This window comes from Myotis lucifugus, unplaced genomic scaffold (assembly GCF_000147115.1).
Source record: "Myotis lucifugus unplaced genomic scaffold, Myoluc2.0 scaffold_540, whole genome shotgun sequence".
NCBI classification, from domain to species: domain Eukaryota; kingdom Metazoa; phylum Chordata; class Mammalia; order Chiroptera; family Vespertilionidae; genus Myotis; species Myotis lucifugus.
This window is the reverse complement of record NW_005871588.1, coordinates 224,456-244,341: the sequence shown is the minus strand read 5'-3', so window position 1 is coordinate 244,341 and position 19,886 is coordinate 224,456. Positions and strand designations below refer to the sequence as shown.

Below are 19,886 nucleotides of genomic sequence, written 5' to 3'. Positions count from 1 at the left end.
CATCCAGAGAACAGATGGAAAGGGCGAGGGGGGTTAAAAAAGGAAAAAGGGCCCCTGCCGTGGTCGCCATTTTTCTTATATTAGAGGCCCATGGCCAAAAAATTTTGTCCCCTGGGGGGGGGGGGGGGGGGGCATCCCTCAGCCCGGCCTGTGCCCTCTCGCAGTCTGTGACCCCCCTCAGGGGATGACTACCTGCTGGCTTAGGCCCGCTCCCCGGGGGATTGGGCCTAAGCTGTCAATCAGACATCCCTCCCCCCCAGGAGCCCTCGGGGGATGTCCACTTGCCAGCGGGGAGCAGGCCTAACCTGCAGTCGGACATCTTTAGTGCTGCTGAGGAGGCGGGAGAGGCTCCCACCACCACCGCTGTATTGGCAGCCGTCAGCCTGGCTTGTGGCTGAGCAGAGCTCCCCCTGTAGGAGCGCACTGACCACCAGGGGGCAGCTCCTGCATTAAGCGTCTGCCCCCTGGTGGTCAGTGTGTGTCATAGTGACCAGTCATTCCCAGTCATTCTGCTGTTAGGGTCAATTTGCATATTACCCTTTTATTATATAGGATAGAGGCCTGGTGCATGGGTGGGGGCCGGCTGGTTTGCTCTGAAGGGTGTCCTGGATCAGGGTGGGGGTCCCACTGGGGTGCCTGGCCAGCCCGGGTGAGGGGCTGGTGGGTGTTTGCAGGCTGGTCACACCCCCTTCAGGGTGGGGGTCCCCACTGGGGTGCCTGTCCAGCCTGGGTGAGGGGCTGATGGCTGTTTGCAGGCTGGTCAAGCCCCCCCAAGTGGGGACCCTCACCCCATGGAGGTTTGGCCAGCCTGGGTGAGGGGCTGATGGCTGTTTTCAGGCTGGTCACACCCCTTTAGGGTGGGGGGGTCCCCACTGGGGTGCCTGGCCAGTCTGGGTGAGGGGCTGAGGGCCGTTTTCAGGCTGGCCAAGCCCGCCCGGTGACGGAAGCCCCCAGCCTCTCCTTTTTTTTTTTATTGTGGGATTTATTTACCTTCTATAATTAAAACTTTGTAGCCTTGAGAGGAGCTCAGAGCCGGCCAGGGCAGGCGGGAGGGAAGCTTGGCTTCCTCCATCGCCAGGGGCAACCCATGCCTCCTGCTCACTCCAGCTCCGTGGCCACAGCTGGCTGAAAGCAGGTATCTGGGGTTTATTTATCTTCTATAATTGAAACTTTGTTGCTTTGAGTGGAGCTCAGAGCCGGCTGCGGCAGGCGGGAAGTTGGCTTCCTCCATCATTGGGGCAACCAAGCCTCCTGCTTGCTCCAGCTCCATGGCTGCCGGCCGCCATCTTGGTTGGGTTAATTTGCATATAGTCGCTCTGATTGGCTGGTGGGCATGGCTTAAGGCGTAGCGAAGGTACAGTCAATTTGCATGTTTGTCTTTTATTGGTGTAGATACTAAAAGAGAAACATGTAAACTGTCTGTCCCTCTGCTACGCTCACCAGCCAAATCGGGAGTGAGTATGCAAACTAACCCGACAAAGATGGCAGATTGATTGGCATACAAAGGCGCCGGGTGGAGAGCAGAGCGGGAGAGCCGGCGAGAGTGGAGTGGCTTGGGGAACTTGGTTCCCCAACCACCAGACAGAGAGCAGAGAGGGAGAGCTGGCGGCTTGGAGGACTTGGCAGAGTGGGAGGCCATGAGACGAAGACAGAGCAGGAAGGGAAGCACCAGGAATTCTGGGAATCATAGTTCTGGTGGCAGCCCCAGCACTAGAAGCGAAGCCCAGAGCGTGGGGAGCACCAGGAATGCTGGGAATCGTAGTTCTGGTGGCAAACGGATCTCCTAGACCAGTGGTCGGCAAACTCATTAGTCAACAGAGCCAAATATCAACAGTACAACGATTGAAATTTCTTTTGAGAGCCAAGTTTTTTAAACTTAAACTATATAGGTAGGTACATTGTTATTAACTTAATTAGGGTACTCCTAAGGCTTAGGAAGAGCCACACTCAAGGGGACAAAGAGCCGCATGTGGCTTGAGAGCCGCAGTTTGCCGACCATGGTCCTAGACACTAGAGCAGTGATGGCGAACCTTTTGAGCTCAGCGTGTCAGCATTTTGAAAAACCCTAACTTAACTCTGGTGCCGTGTCACATATAGAAATTTTTTTATCTTTGCAACCATAGTATAAAAAAGACTTATATTTTTGATATTTATTTTATATATTTAAATGCCATTTAACAAAGAAAAATCTACCAAAAAAATGAGTTCACGTGTCACCTCTGACACGCGTGTCATGGGTTCACCATCACTGCACTAGAGCAAAGTGAGCCTGGAGCAAGTTACTGTTGTGGTGGGGGGTGGAGGGAAAGCAAAGGTGAGAGACATAAGTAAAATCAGAGTGTCTAGGAAAAATTAAAGGGAAGATATCCTAAAACTTCCAGGAAATCTCCACCAATAAAGCAAAGGGAAAAAAAGCCTCTAATATTCTGTGAGCAACAAACCAAACTGAGTTGGGGTCTCAGACAATTTGCTTATATGATTGCAAAGACCGACAGAAACTCCTGGATTGGAGAGGGTGCAGGTCGGGCTGAGGGACCCCCACACCCTTCAGTGCACGAATGTCGTGCACCGGGCCTCTAGTGTGAGAATAAAAAAGGCACCTTTTCTGTCAAAGAACAGTTTAGACGCCGCCATGTTGGCTTGCAGCTCCCTGGGGGCCACCATCTTGAAACAGCAAAGGCCAGCCCCTCCCTTTCAATCAGCCAATTGCAAAAGATTGTGCGCCTGAGCTCCAATCAAGAGTGAGGAACAGGTCACATGCGCCAGGGATTATAAAGCCGAGCAGCCCGCCTGCTGGGTGAGCGCCCTTCCACGTAGACGTAAAGATGGTGGCCTTGCTGCCTGGCTCCCGAGTGTGCTTCCTGTTCCTCCAGGACCCTGAATTGGGGGCTCGCCTTACTTCTTACACTTAGAGCTCCCACTTCCACCTGGAAACACAGATGCACCCCACCTTCGGGAGCTGGACACCATCGCCCTCCTAGCAGATGGCACAAAAGCTCCCAGGCCAGGCGTGAGGGCTGAGCACTAGCCCGGCCACCCCGCCAAACCCTGCTCTCGGAAGGAGCGCCCCGCGTCCTGCGCCTGGGTAATGCACACACAGCCTTACATCTAGATGTCAGCATGGGACTCAGCGACGAGGGAGAAAGTTTCAACTACTCCCCTCACGCAAGCAGGCTGGAGGACCCGTTCTGCTGTGACACGTACCGGAGGAGTAACGGATGAGGTGACCAAGAGCATCTCTTCTTCCCCAGTTCATGGCACCGTCAGGAATAGTGCAAAGGGGATGGAGGGAAAATGGCATTTGGCTTATTTTGATGTCTGAGCATGTCATCAGAGCTTTTGAAGGAGGCTCACAGAGCTGCGCCTTCAGCTCAGAATGACTCGGAACTTGGAGCTGGAAAACCCGTGGCGGCTCCCATGATGCCCTGCTCCCTCTCAAGTGGGAAAGCCAAGCACCGTGCTCAGTCCTGCAGGGCCAAGAAGAATGAGGCACCTTGCCCGAGGCAGCGCAGATTCACAGTCTCCAGCCTAGCAGACAGCGACCAGGATTCCACAGGCTCTGCTGCCTGACCACCCAGAACCTGATCCAAAAGAACTGCTGGGCTACCTAGTGGAAGTCACGCTTTAAGTTTCTGTTACTTAAGCCATCGCTGGAATATCTCTGATGACTGTGAATCAATCACCCAGCATCTGAGCTGGAGCTCGGCCCCACTTTCAGGCGATTCTGAACTGGATTCAGTCAGATTACACTCACCACCCCAACATGCCAGTGCTAGCATTCTGAGGATGAACATCTCAATCCCAGGACCACCCACAAAGGTGTGACTCTAACCAGATTCTACAGAATCTGTATATATAAAAGGCTAAGGGACCATCGGACCACCCGGTACATAGGACGTGCACTGGCAATTTAAAAATAAACATTGACTCGCACATGCGCGATACATATAAAACTCTCAATAAATAAATAAATAAATAAATAAATAAATAAATAAATAAATAAAACTCTCACTGGCACCAAATCACACGTGACGCCAGAATGTATCTGAAGACCAACTATTGGCACACGTACCTCTGAAGCTGAAAGAAAGCAGCATCATCAACAGAAAATGTCTGAAGACCAACTATTGGCACAAAAGATTGCAACCTAACATAATCGAAGCTGAAGTATTAACAGGATCTGCAGAAGGAGAGGATGTTCTGATTCCAAGAATTGATTTGTCCCCGTCTGACACTGGCCTCCCATTTAGATTAATTCAGACAGTTTCCCGTGATGCCAGCATTTGTGATGACTATTAATAAATCACAAGGACAAACTCTAGACAGAGTAGGAATATTCCTACCTGAACCCATTTTCGGACATGGTCAGTTATATGCTGCTTTCTCTCAAGTTCGAAGAGCATGTGACATTAAAGTTTAAGTTGTAAATACTTCATCACAAGGGAAATTAGTCAAGCACTCTGAAAGTGTTGTCACTCTTAATGTGGTGTACAGGGAGACATTAGAATAAGTTTAATCAATTTATCAGTCATTGTTTTTATCAATGTTGTTTTTATATGTTTTTATATCATGTCTTTGTTGTTATATCATGTTGTTTATTAATCAGTTTATCGATCATTATTTTTATCAATGTTTTTATATCATGTTTTATTTTTCTATCATGTCTTTATCATGTCTTTGTTTTTATGTCAAGTTATTATTGTTTATTTATTAATCAACTAGAGGTCCAATGTATGAAATTTGTGCATAGATAGGGTCACTAAGCCTGGCTGGTGATCAGTGCCATTCTGTGGGGCGATCAGACCCCCCCCCCCCGCCCCCCGCTGGCAACTGCCTTGGCCGGCCTGGGCCTGCAGGCAGCTCCTGCGTTGAGCATCAGGGCACGTCATAGCAACTGGTTGTTTCACTGTTCGGTCGATTTGCATATTAGGCTTTTATTATATAGGATCTGTATATTATTCCCATATACATTTTACTAATTTTCTTTCACCTCTGACACTTCTATTATAAAGGGCGAATAGCGATATTAAAATAATTTGTACTTTAGCCCTGACTGGTTTGGCTCAGTGGAGAGAGCGTCAGCCTGCGGACTGAAAGGTCCCAGGTTCGATTCCGGTCAAGGGCATGTACCTAGGTTGCGTGCACATCCCCAGTAGGGGGTGTGCAGGAGGCAGCTGGTCGATGTTTCTCTCTCATCGATGTTTCTAACTCTCTATCCCTCTCCCTTCCTCTCTGTAAAAAATCAATAAAATATATATTTAAAAAAAATAAATAAATAATTTGTACTTTAATTTTATAATACTATATATACTATTTTGACATGTAATTTTTTGCAGTAATGTAATTACCACACAAATCGTTCTTCTAATTAATTGCCTTTCAATGTGCACAAATCCGTGCACCGAGCCACTAGTCTTCTATATATAAAAAAGGCTGTGTTCATGCCCCATGTTGGGCGCCAAAAAAAAAGAAAGAAAGAAAAAGGCTAAGTGACTGTGTGACTGTCTGACTGTCCGGTACGTCCGGTACATATGATGCGCACTGACCACCAGGAGGCAGACACTCAACGCAGGAGCTGCCGAGCTGTGGTGACTTGGCAGCAGCTGTTTTCTGGTGATGCACCCCGGAACCAGAGAGGAGAGAGCCTAATTCCTTGCAGGGCTGCATGATTCCACCTTCGCCCGTGGGTTATGTTGTTGCTGGGGCACTGTCAGCTCCAATCTGGTTTACTGCTGAGCTGTGGTGACTTGGCAGTGGTGGTTCTCAGGTGATACACCCTGGAACCAGAGAGGAAGGAGGCCAATTCTCAAGGGGCCATGCAATTCCACATTCAGTCATGAGTTAAGTTGTTGCTGGGGCACTGTGGGCCCCGAAAATAAAATATTTCTTCTAATTAATTTCCTTTCAATGTGCACGAATCCATGCACCGGGCCACTAGTATTCTACATAATCCCATCTAATCAAAAGGTAATATGCTAATTGACCCTCATGCCATCACAAAGATGGCGGCGCCAACAGCTAATAAGGAGGGAATATGCTAATTGACTGCCATGCCCTCGAAGATGGCGGCGCCCACAGCCACAAGATGGCGACGCCCAGTCCCCTCAGCCCCACTGTACACCTGCCTCCAGAGTCCCCCAGTCCCCTCAGCCCTCCAGCTCCCCAGGGTTGGCCCGAGACGCAGGCAAGCCTCGGATGGCATCTGCCCAGCCGCCCAGGGCTGCCTGAGGCTCAGGTAACCAGGGCCAGCCGAGGTTTGCGCTGCCGGCAGTGGCAGCAGCAGAGGTATGATGGGGGCGTCGCCTCCCACCCTTGAGGGCTCCCGAACTGTGAGAGGGGGCAGGCCAGGCTGAATTTTCATGCACCGGGCTTCTAGTATTCTACATAACATTCAGGTCCCCTATTTTACTTTATTGAAATTTGCTAAAATTAAAAACTGAGTGTCACGGGCCTTGGCACCTGCTATCTCCTCAGTCTAGAACATTCTTACCCAGATGTCTGCTTTGCTTCCTCACTGCCTCTGAACACTGCGGCACCATGCTCACACAGCTGGCCTCATCGCTCACCACCCCTAACTTCCGGTCTCTTCCTGCTTTATTCACTGATGTATCGTCAGTGCCAAGAACCATGCCAGTAACATAATAGGTTTTTGGGGGCACAGGGTGTGCAAAAAAAAAAAAATGCATATACATGTGAACAGCTGATAGCTGTTAAATGAAAATGAAATGTATTTTAATAAACTCCACCTTTATGACTTTATAATTATTTGAAGTGTGTGTATACATTTTGGGGGAACACCTTATACTTGGCGAATGAACGAGCAATTTAGTGAAGCCAGATCTCAGGTGTGCCCAGACTGAGTCTTCCTCTTGGCTCTCAAGAATAATTTAGGATGGCCCTGGCCAGTTTGGCTCAGTGGATAGAGCACCCGGCGTGGACTGAAGGATCCCAGGTTCAATTCCAATCAAGAGCATGTACCTTGAGTGCGGGCTCGATCTCTGGCTTTGTTTGGGGTGCATGTGGTTGTTTGGGGTGCATGCAGGACTCTCACTCACATTGATATTTCTCTTTGTCTCCCCCACTCCCTTCTACTCTCTAAAAATCAATGGAAAAATATCCTCAGATGAGGATTAACAAAGAGAATGATTTAGGATGTTCAACACCAGAATTGTCAGTATAAAAACTGGCAACAAGAACTAAGCTCACACCTGCATGATTATGTTTAAACTAGAGGCCCGATGCATGCACCGGTGGGGTCCCTCAGTCTGGCCTGCAGGGATCGGGCCAAAACCAGCTCTCCGACATCCCCCGAGAGGTCCCAAATTGTGAGAGGGCGGTTCTTGGGTGACACACTCCGGGATCAGGCTCCCTCCTCTCTGGTTCCAGGTGCATCACCTGAGAAAGGGCCCTTCAATAGGTAACTAGGCCAGTATGAAACAACTGTGCTAGCTTCTGGAGTGGCCCAAAGACTTAGTCCTGCTCAATCCCGAGTTTCTGTGCCACAGGAACAGGAAGGAAGCAATCTGAACAGACCCTCTGTATTGCACCAGGGAGCCAAGCCGGCCAGGCTATTATCTTTCTTAAATGTATGTACAGTTCATGTTGATTTTAATATTTAATATTAGAAATGTTTTGGGTCTTTTTTTAAAAAATATATATATATTGTATTGATTTTTTACAGAGAGGAAGGGAGAGAGATAGAGAGTTAGAAACATCGATCAGCTGCCTCCTGCACATCTCCCACTGGGGATGTGCCCGCAACCCAGGTACATGCCCTTGACCGGAATCGAACCCGGGACCTTTCAGTCCGCAGGCCGACGCTCTATCCACTGAGCCACACCGGCTTCGGCTGTTTGGGGTCTTTATTTAGAAGTCTGGTGCTTTGTGAGCAGGAATATTCTGAGATGACATCTGCACTCGCTCTCCTACTGCACCTTGTCGGCCAGGCTCTGGCTGCGAGAGGCTCTCGTCCTCCCGGCTCTGAGCTTCCTCCGTCTCATTGGAAGAAAGCACTCGTCCCTTTTTCCAAAGCGAATCCTACACTCCAGGGGTTCCTAACTGATAGATTTTACTGAGTCTGTTAACCCATGGAAACTCACTGCAAAATTTATGTGACCACGTTATCTCGAAGTCTTTTCAAAACCTCTCTTTTCTCTCTGGGTCTCAGATCTTCCCCCTTCATCAAGTTATTTTCCTTTGCCTTTGAATTCTGCGTTTCCCATCTTCACTTCCCTGTCTTTTTCTTGACTGGGCTTAACCACCTCAGGTATCTTTCTATCTGACTTTTTCCTACCCTCTGTCACCACATGACTTAAAAGTCTGCCTAATCAGACTGGTTAATACTGGCTGCTTCTCCTGCCTTCCCCCTCAATCCTATTTTACTCCCTCACCCAGCTCATCTTCCCTCTAATCCACCCTCCCAGAGGTCAGTGAGTGATCATCTCCCTACCAAGTCCTCTGGTTATTTTCAGTCCTGATACCTTTGAGCCAATTGCATATATACACCTTTCTGGAACTCTCTTGCCTTCCTTTCTATGTGACTGTTCTGGGTCTTCTGACTCTGGCTTTGCTCGTGGCTTGGTGAGCTCACTTCTTCCTACACTTAGACACTCACCTTGCTGCAGGTGATTCTATGTCAGTTCATCCTCTCAAGGTCAGACTTACACTTGATATGCTCGCCGATGCTGGTGGGGGCTGCTGCGGACAGCTGGACACTGCAGTGGCCATCAGTAAGTCCTAGCATGTGGTTGCTGCACCAGCATGACAGCTGAGGCCTTGTTTCCCCTCATCTGTGGCAAGGTAACTCAGCTTGTCCATGTTTAGACTAAACTCTTCTTTTTATGTTACAAACCCGTGTTTAGGTATTGCTGATTTGTTTGCTAGCTAACTTATCAAAATACGTTTTTTCTAGAGATCTCGGGCCAGCTGCATGTGGCTGTGCCTGGACAGGCTCCTGTTGTCAGGCCAGGTTTTGTGAGGGGACCCTGGAGCTCTTCTCCGACTTGTTGACTGTCACTCTTTGGGCACACACTCTCAGAGACTGCCCATCACCCTGCCGGTCTCGAAGGGTGGTGTGCCTTCGAGGCACGTGTCCGTCCTTACATTTTCCAATAAGGCCCCACACTGCACAGACGTGTCGTCCAGGGATCCTGACGAGCACCAGCATTTGATCTGGACCCAGTCGTGAATCTCGCATGACTCCTGAGGCGAGACTGGTCATTTGTTCACGTGCAGGGTGTTTAGCGCGGCCCGTGTGGCTCAGTGGTTGATCGTTGACCTATGAACCAGGAGGTCACGGTTCAATTCCCAGTCAGGGCACATTCCTGGGTTTCGGGCTTGATCCCCAGTAGAGGGCGTGCAGGAGGCAGCCGATCCATGATTCTCTCTCATCATTGATGTTTCTATTTCTCTCTCCCTCTCCTTTCCTCTATGAAGTCAATAAAAATATATTTTTTAAAAATATATTTTAAAAAAGTAAGATCATTATTTTCCAGCCTGTTTATTCCAGTTCAGGGTCATGGCTGGCCAGAGTCTATCCTGGCAGCTCAGGGCACAAGGCGGAACCCCACCCTGGACAGGATATCCTTCCATCGAAGGGGCGCCCACACTCACACCGAGACAATGTGGACATGCCATCCACCTCATGGGCACAGGGTTGGGATGTGGGAGGATACGGGAGGACCCGGAGAAAATCCATATGGACATGGGAGAACATGCACACTCCACACAGACAGGCCAGGAATACATTACTTTTCCACCAACATCGTAACTGAACGACGTTGAAGAAAACGCCGTTATTCAAAGACTGCTGTGCTGGCGCGGCATCTGTAAACAGGCAAACGGAGGCCAGCGCAGAGGCCAGCGCAGAGGCCAGCGCGGCTCCGTTTGTGGAGAGGCATTCAACTGCAATGGCTGGCCGACAGAGCCAACCTTCCTATCGTTCTTGTTTAAAACTCAGACTTAATTGACGTATCATTCTTTTAAAGGAAGGGAGAACATCGACAGTAGCTTCAATTTAAGCCAGTTTATGCTTTTAAAAACAGAAAACAACATTATAAGCATGATCAAGAATTCCCTGAAGGCCCGGCCAGAGGGGCTCCATTGGTCGAGTGTTGTCTTGTGCAACCGAAAGGTTGCCAATTCAATTCCCAGTCAGGGCACATACCTGGGTTGTGGGTTCAATCTCTGGTTGGAGCACGTATGAAAGGCAACATATGGATGTTTCTCACATTGATGTCTCTCTCTCCTTCCCAGCTCCCTCTCCCCCACCCCTTCCTCTCTCTAAGCATGTCCTCAGGTGAGGATAAAAAAACCAACTCACTTACGGAATTTCTGTATCGGAGACAACCACACAGCTTTGGCGAGGGACTGTCACTTCTCCAAGCTGTCCTGACCATCAGCGAGGGGTGCATCTGCACTGACAGGTCACCCCGCAGTAGCCTCTAAAGAGGGGCTAAGCTCTCAGCAGGAACTTGCAGAGAATGTCTGTCTACTCTGTTGGGCTACTTGCACCCCAGATGGATAATTACCAAGCATTTCTAGAGAAAATAATTAGACTGCAGCAAACTATTAAATAACTAGTAATTTTACTGGATTTTAGCATAAATATAAAATTACTACCACTTTAAACGTGAATATTAAATAGCTTTTGTAGGACTTCCTTGAGGAAAATAAAAATTAATCATCTCATTTCAAAGATGAGTCAATTAAAAAGAGTAAAAATTTAAATTTTGGGCCACTAAATGCAATGTGGTGTCTTAGATTTGATCCTGGAATAGAAATAGGATATCAATGGAAAATTTAGTGAAAAGCAAATTAAGTCTGTAGTTAATAATATTGCAGCAATCTTAATTTCTTAGTTTTGACAAATATACCAAAGTTACGTAAGATAGCAACATTAGGGAAAGGTGGCTGAAGGGAATATGGGAACTGTCTATATTAACTTAGCAACTGTTCTGTAAGCCTAAAATTATTCAAAAATAAATAAAGAGCCCTGACCGGTTTGGCTCAGTGGATAGAGCGTTGGCCTGTGGACTGAGGGGTCCCAGGTTCGATTCCAGTCAGGGGCATGTACCTTGGTTGCGGGCACATCCCTAGTGGGGGGTGTGCAGGAGGCAGCAGATCAATGTTTCTCTCTCATCGATGTTTCTGGCTCTCTATCCCTCTCCCTTCCTCTCTGTGGAAAATCAATAAAATATATTTAAAAAAATAAATAAATAAAATGAAGAATTATTTAAAATAAACGTTTATTTTTAAAAAACTCCTAAGCCATAATAAAGTCCCCAAACTTCTCATTCAGTTTCTAGATGTAACTAATATTGTATTCAAAATAGTCAAGAAAAAAATGTTCTGTGCATTCTACAAATATATGTAAAAAGTAATTTTCACAGAAAACATGATAATTCAATGTCACAAACATTTTGGAATTACTCTAAGATCATTGAAAAACTAAAATCGATTTCTACAGTAAAAAAATAAATGTGTTGTAGGGTTGCCTGTGGTGTTCCTTAATGATAAGCTACAAGTTATTCAATTTCCACTCATGTTGGTTAAACTTTAGTTCTCTAAAGCAAAAACAGCTTGCGTCTCCACACTAGTGCACGCCAGCAAACCAGTTCAGAGCCTCTAGGTCAAAAAGTCCCATAAGGAGAGCTCTACAATGCAAAGAAGCACCCCGTACTAGTTCCAAGTAGAAATTCAATTAGTAATTCAGCCAGGCTAGTAAGTATATTTCATAGATTCATCACGTAAAAATATAAATATAATGATTAATGAAAATTAACCAAGTAGCTGTCTATTAAGAAACCCACTTCAAATAAAATTATGTAGATGGGTTAAAAGTAAAAGGATAGAAAAAGATGTGCCATGCATATACTAATTAAAAAGAAAGCTGGAGTGATTGTTCATATCAGGTGAAGTAAATTTCAGAGCTAAGAAAATTACCAGAAATAACAGGGACATAAAAATGACAAAAGAAGTCAATTCACCAAGATGACATAACAATCTTAAATAGATATGTACCAAACAACAGAACTTCCAAATACATGAAGCAAAATCTAAACAACCTGTAAGGAGAAAACAAGAAACCCACACCTTTAGTCAGAGACTTCACACTCCCTTCTCAGCATTGGACAGAACTGGTACACAAAAATCAGCAAGACAGAGAACTACAAACATCACCACCAAGCTGAGTCTGATATTCAGATAGCATTCCACTCAATAAACATATTGTAAGCACACAGTAATATTCGCCACGATAATTCATAATATTTCAAATGTTTTAAAGAAATAAAATCACACAAAGCATGTTCTCTGACCATATTGGAATTGGATTGGAACTCAATAACAGAATGATAACAGAAAACTATATAACATACTTTTAAATAACCCATGAGTCAAAGAGGAGATTCAAGGGAAATTAGCTGAATGAAACAAAGTACAACAAACCAAGATTTGTGTGATGCCACTAAAGTATGGCTTAGAGGGAAGTTTATAGCACTGAATATGTATATTAGGAAAGAAATATAGTATCAAATCAATAATCCAAGCTTCTCCCTTAAGAAATTAGAAAAAAATCAAAATAAATCCAAAGCAAGTAATAATGCAAAGGTTAAAAAAAAAATCAAATCCATGAAATCATAACCAAAAAAACAAGAGGAAAAAATAATCAATAAAACAAAATGCTGGTTCTTTGAAAAGATTAAAAACATGAGGAAACTCTGGCAAGACTGGCAGGAAAAAAAATAAAAAATAAGACAAGCTACCAACATGATGAATAAAAGAAGGGACACCCCCTCCCCCGAAAGTTAAAAAGATAATTAAGGACCACCACAGACAACTCTACACATACAAATTCAACAACTTAGATGAAATGGACAATTATCTGAAAACCACAAACTACTAAAAATAGAAACAATTCCTAATTTACTTTATGAAGCCAGCATTATACTGATATCCAAACTAAACAAGAACATAAGAAACTGCTGACATATATCTCATGAAAACAGGTGCAATAATGCTCAACAAAGTATCCGTCAAGTGAATCCAGCTATTTAGAAAGAGCAATATGCCATAACCAAGGAGGGTTTTTATTCCAGGAATGCAAAGATGGTTCAATATCCAAAAATCAATAATATAATCTACCACAGTAACAGTATAAAGATGAAAGATAATATGATCATATCAATGAATTAAAAAAGCATTTGACAAAATCCAACATCCATTAACAAAACTCTCAGCAAACTAAAAACAGAAAAGAACTTCGTTACCCCAACAATGGGTAGCTACAAAAATTCTACAGCAGGCATCATACTTCAGGATGAAAGACGGAATATTTCCCCTAAAATCAAGAACAAGGAAACTGTACTAAAGCCTAGTCAGTATAATAAACAAACAAGAAAAAAATCGCCCTAGCTGGCTTGGCTCAGTGGATAGAACATCGGCCTGCGGACTGAAGGGTCCCAGGTTCGATTCCGGCCAGGGCACATGCCTGGGTTGCGGGCTCCATCCCCATTGTGGGGTGTACAGGAGGCAGCCAATCAATGATTCTCTCTCATCATTGATGTTTCTATCTCTCTCCTTCTCCCTTCCTCTCTGAAATCAATAAAGAAATATATTTTTTTTAAAAAAAGGAAAAAATCACTATTCACAGACAATATGATTGTCTACAAAGAAATCCAAATGAATCCACACCCCACTCCCAGGATTTATGATTTTAGCAAGATAAAGGGAGCCCTAACTGGTCTGGCTCATTGGATAGAGCGTCAGCCTGCGGACTGAAAGGTCCCAGATTCGATTCCGGTCAAGGGCATGTGCCTTGGTTGCGGGCACATCCCCAGTAGGGGGTGTGCAGGAGGCAGCTGATCAATGTTTCTCTCTCGTCGATGTTTCTAACTCTCTATCCCTCTCCCTTCCTCTCTGTAAGAAATAAATAAAATATATTTTTAAAAAGATAAAGGGATAGGAGGTGAACACACAAAATTATATTCCTATATACTAGCCATAAATAATGGAAACTTGAAAAAACACCATTTACAAAAGTTGAAAAAAAAAAGGAAATACTTATGTATAAACCTAACAAAACATGGACAAGATCTGTATGCTGAAAATTACAAAACACTGATGAAAATAATCAAAGATGTCAAATATATCTCAATTAAAAAAGAAATCTAATCCCTGGCCAGTAGCTCAGTGGTTGGAGCATTGGCCCTCACACTGAAGTGTCACAGGTTCAATTCCTTGTCAAGGGCATGTACCTGGGTTGAAGGTTCAATCCCTGGCCCTGGCCAGGGTCCCTGCGGGAGGCAACCAATTGATGTGTCTTTGTGACATCAATGTTTCTCTCTCTCTCCCTCCTCTACCTCCGTCCTCCCTCCCATTCTCTCTAAAAATCAATGGGAAAAATATCCTCAGGTGAGGATTAACAACAAAAAGACATTGAAGATGACTAGGTACGTACCACATTCATGGAGTGGAAGTCAACAAAGTAAATATATGTCAATTTTCCACCAAACTGATCTATAGATTTAAGGCTATTCCAATTAAATCCCAGAATTATTAGTAGTAGATATAGGCAAGCTGATTCTAAAATGTATGGGAAAGCAAAACAATAAATAGCCAAAACAGTGTTTTTAAGTTGGAGGAATCACCTTGTCCAAACTTAAGACTTCTAGTACTTAAGACGGTATGGTATGGGCAATGGGATAGTTCCACAGATCAATGGAACAAAATAGAGAGTTCAGAAATAACCCACACAAATACAGCGATCTGGTTTTTTACAAAGGTGAAAAGTCAGTTTAATGGATAAAGGATATTCTTTCAACAAATGGGTTTGGAACAACATGACATCCATATATTTTTTTAAAAGATCCCTACCTGAATCTGATACTTTACACAAAATTAATTCAAAATGAATCACAGATCTAAATGGAAAACTATTAAATTTTTAGAAGAAGACATAACCTGAGGTTTTATAAAACAAGAGTTCTTAACATGATACCAAAAACTATGATGCATAAAAGAAAAAACTGGTAAGTTGAACTTCAAAATTAATGTTTTTCTTTGCAAAAACAGTTAACAGGATAAAAGATAAGTTATGAACTGGAAGAACTGTTTCAATTCCCATATCTGACAAAGGATTCGTGTCCAGAATTATAAAGAACTCTCAAAACGAAAAAGAAAACCACCTGATTTAAAATAAGGAAAGCCCAGCCCAGCCGGACTGGCTCAGGTGGCTGAGCGTCGTCCTGTGCGCCAGAAGGTGGTCTGTTCGATTACCGTCAGGGCACACACGAGTGGCGGTTTCGACGCCAAGTGGCGTAAGGAAGGCAACTGATGTTTCTCTCTCTCCCGCCCCCCACTTTCTCTCTCGAAGCATATCTTCCAGTAAGGATTTCCTTTTTAAATAAACCAAGTCTTGAATAAACACTTTGTCCTAGAAGATACAAGAATGTCACATAACCAAATAAACACATGAAAAGTGTTCACTATCAGTAATAAATAGGGAAATACAAATTGAAACCACAATGCCTCTGCACACCTATTCATCCATTAAACTGGTTACAATAAAAACTACTGCCGACATCAAGTGCTACAAGGATGTCGAGAAGCCAGAACTCACACGTGGCCGGGGAAGTCACAATGGTCAGTCGCTCTGGAAAACCGCTCAGAGGTTTCTTACGTTTCCACACAACCGAGCTCCCACTGCCGGGTGTACACCACAGAGAAATGAAAATTCACTTTCACACAGACCTGTGCACAGATATTTATAAGAGCTCTGTTTACTATCACCAAAATGTGGAGAGAACCCAATGACCACCATAGGAGAACGGATAAACTGTGGTACATTTACACGGCGGAATACTACTCAGCAGGAAAAAGGAACACACCACAGATGCATGCAACAAATGAGCCACAAAGTGACTATGCTGTGTGAAATAAACCAGCCTCGAAAAATTACACAGCCCTGACTCCATTGATATGACTGCTCTAAAAGGCCAAACCATAGTAACAAAGTACCGGCTGGCAAGAACGTAGGGGTGGGAAGAGTGTAGAGGTTCAGGGAGCATGAGGTGCCCACCCTGCTCTGTATCCTGTCTGTGGTAGTGGATACATAAATCCATGTATGTGTCTAAATCTAAAGAACTGTACACTTTCAAATACCAATGCTATTACATGTTACTTTTTTAAATTAGCATACAATGAAACCATTTAAAAAATTGTCTGACAGCATAAAGTCAAACTAAGTGTATACCTAGCTACTTCACTCTGGACTGAAACAGGTACTCATGTCCGCCACAGGCCACATACAGGACTGTGCATATCAGCTTGATGCGTATCCGCCTTAAAATAAGCAACCTAAACATCCATCCATGCTAGGATGGATAAACTGTGAAATACCCAGAGCGGACAACTGCCCCCATGAAGAACAACGGTGACTTGCTCCATCAATAACACGGACACGTTTCAGGTATAATGTGAAGCCACACAGCATCGGCACAGAGGACTTTTATATGAAATTTAAAAACAGGCGAAACGTGAGAATAATGGTGCGAAGCCTTTATTGAGGGGAGCAAGGGGGGATTCCAGGCACTAGGACTCGTCTATGTCCTGAGACAGTGGTTACATGGGTACAGATACAACACTGAGTCGCAGATGTGCGCTCTACAGCTGTACAAATTACTGATCTCAGTTCAAGCACATGAGGTTCTTTTCTAGCTCTTTCTCTGACCTACTCCCAGATCACTAAGGCAAATATGAACTAGAGAGTTATGACTGAACCTCGTTTTCTCATGGGAACAATTTCTACAACACAGAAAAGGCCTCTAAGTGCACCCCAAGATCCATGACTGCACCATAGAATACACTGTTTGATGGCTTTAAACATTATTAACATTACCTCCATCTTGCCACCTTTTCAGCAGTGAAAAAGAACCCGTGTTATTACAAATGCCCCCTACACTACCACGTTTCTCTGACTTCAAAACTTTAATATTGCTATTTTATTTTATTTTTTGGTTTAATATTGCTATTTTAAAATGTACTTCAATCCCTACGCCAAATGGCTTCCTTTTATAAATCTCTAACAGCATTACAAAAATAGCCCTTAATTCCTATTTGAACCCTCCATGAGTGTAAAGTATATGTAATTTGATATTCCAACAGCTAGTGGCATGAGACAATTACCATAATAGAAAAATTCTGACTTTTGTAAATATGTATATCACTTAATTTTGCACACCCATTCAGAAAATAATTCTGATGGTCTAAATATTTTCATAAAATACCTATATGTTTAACTGTTAAAACACAGAAATAGCCAAATTAGTTTTATTTGAAAAAGAAAAAATTTTGGTAATACCAGTTTGTGAAGGCATCATTCCCTTTTTTGCTCTCTAAGTAATATTCACTGTAGAAAAGCCTTAAAGCTTGAGTCTTTTTATTTTTTAATTTTTTAAAATTGATTTCAGAGAAGAAGGGAGAGGGAAAGACAAGATAGAAACATCAATGATGAGAGAGAATCATTGATCGGCTGCCTCCCGCATGCCCCCCACTGGGGATCGAGCGGGCAACCCCGGCATGTGCCCTTGGCCGGAATCAAACCCGGGACCCTTTAGTCCACAGGTCTACGCTCTGTCCACTGAGCCAAACCAGCTAGGGTTAAAGCTTGAGTCTTAAATGATGTGCAAAAAGGAAAAAAGAAGACCATCAAAATTTCCACCGCAAACATTTTGATGTATATCCTATCAGACTTACCTATCGAGCGCGCGTATTTACAAAAATGGGTCCAGCCCAGCTGGTGTGGTTCAGTGGTTGAGCATCAAACCATGCACCAGGAGGTGACAGGTTTGATTCCCAGTCGGGGCACATGCCTGGGTTTTAGGCTTGATCCCCAGGAGGGGGCATGCAGGAGGCAACTGTTCCATGTCCCCCTCTCTCTCTCCCTCTCTCCAAAATCAATAAAAACACATTTAAAAAAAATTGGTCCAGCCCTGGCCAGTTTTGATCAGTGGTTAGAGCATCGGCCTGCTGACAGAAGGGTTAGATTCCCAGTCAAGGGCATGTACTTGGGTTGCAGGCTCTCCCTGGCACCAGGCTGTATGTGGCGCATGCAGGAGGCAACCAATTGATGTTTCTCTCTCACACAGATATTCCTCTCTCTCTCCTTCCCTAGCACTCTCTCTAAAAATCAGTGGAAAAAATATCCTTGGATAAGGATAAAAAAAATAGGTCCATAAACTTTTCTATTTTGTAAGCTGCTTTCTTCACTTAATACAGCATGAATACTATAAAAATCACATTTTAAAATAGAAATGCAAAATAGTAAGATATATTCATGATATCCTTCGTCCACCAACTTTCCATTTGGGGGACACCTACCACACAGGCTGTTCGCACAGGCCTTGTCATGACCCATGACCATGGTTTTTTTTAACTAATTTGAGAGAAAGAGGGAGAGGGAAAGAGAGAAACATCAATGTGAGAGAGAAACATTGATGGGCTGCCGCCTGCAAGCCCCTTAGTGGGGATCCAGCCAGCAACCTGGCATGTGCCCTGACTGGAATCAAACCTGGGACCTTCCGGTGCATGGACAGCACTCAGCCAACTGAGCCACACGGGCCAAGACCCATGTTCACGGCCTCTAGCCGTGCTGCTCCCCATTCCGCAGGTGGGGAGGCGTGACCAGTGACACCCTGCAGCCGAGTCCCCGGCAAGTCCCACGGGCCTCCTGAACAGTCAGGACGCTGCACTCAGCCAGCACCGGGTGCCATGGGCGCCGTGCAGCGCCTTCCCTGCGGTCACCCTTTACCTCACTCGGGGGGTGACCCCAGGAGCTGGTGCCACATCACCTAGACGGAGGCAGCGAGGCTGACACCCGCCTGGGGACAGATCCCTCCCAGTGTGCGTCCCCAACTTTGTCTCCCTGCTGATGTCATCGCCGCCCTGTCTCTGGAGAAGCCGCCCATGTGCCCTCCTCGGGTCCAACACTCAGCGCTGTGCCCTGCACACAGGCGGGGGGCTGAGACCCCTGAGAAGAGCCAGCGCTGGCTCTCTCTCCTCCTAGGAACCCGCCTGTGACCTGCCTGGGATGAAGAGCAGGACCCAGGAGCCAGCGCCTGCCCGGGACACAGATGACCGAGCTGAGCTCCATGCTGCCAAGCAAAGGAACCATGAAACCCGGGCATCGGGATTTCCGCGGCACCGCCAACCTGCCTCTATCGAATCCATGAAATGGGTTCTAGCTCACGGCCAGCACCAGCCAGCGAGACCCCATCTTGGCGGAGGATGTCCACGGGCAGATGCTCCCCGCCCGCAGCAGCAGCCGGCACGGCGCGGAGCCTGCAGCCTGGAACCCAACACCGGCGCTCACCTGACCCCAAGAACGACAGCCGTCTGCTCTCCGGGGCCCCGGACAAGGGCAGCCGCTGGAGAAGGCGAGTCCAGGGTCCGGCCCAGGGTCCTGACCAAACGCGACCATGTCACCTACGGACGCCCAGCAGCTGCGCTGACCACGCCGCGGGGACCCGCACTGTGGCCCGACTCGCCGCACGCATCCCTCCCCGTGACTCCCGGGCCCCGGGCCCCGGTCTGGGCCGCTCCCCTCCCGGCCGCTCCGGTACAGTATTCTGCATCTTCCGTCCACCGATTTCTGTCTCACCATTTGGCGCACAGACACCCCGGAAGAAGCCCTTGAATCGCGAACGTCTTTGAAAGGACAGCTCTAACAACTTCGGAGAAAACCCATTGTTTCTGGAAACGGCTGCGCCGACGGCGAGCCTCCGCCGGAGCCGGCCTCCTGCGGGGCTGGCCCCGGAGCCTCCGCGGCCGGAGAGTCACCTGTCACCGCTCACGCCCCGCCCCGACCCCAGCGGGAGCCGCACCCACCG

General features: G+C 45.9%; 1 protein-coding gene across 4 annotated transcripts in view; it reads right to left on the bottom strand.

Moving 5' to 3' along the window:
* FAM193A (family with sequence similarity 193 member A) overlaps nucleotides 1-19,886 on the bottom strand; it is a 121,120-nt gene that overhangs the window by 82,289 nt on the left and 18,945 nt on the right. Inside the window, exon 1 of one of the 4 annotated variants that reach the window (XM_014446470.2) lies at nucleotides 19,658-19,760. The exons of the other annotated variants lie outside the window; for them this stretch is intronic. Coding sequence (XP_014301956.1) covers nucleotides 19,658-19,660 — 3 coding nt within the window. The 5' untranslated portion in view covers nucleotides 19,661-19,760. Of the gene's footprint in view, nucleotides 1-19,657; nucleotides 19,761-19,886 lie in introns of those variants that run through there. 4 annotated transcript variants of the gene reach the window in all.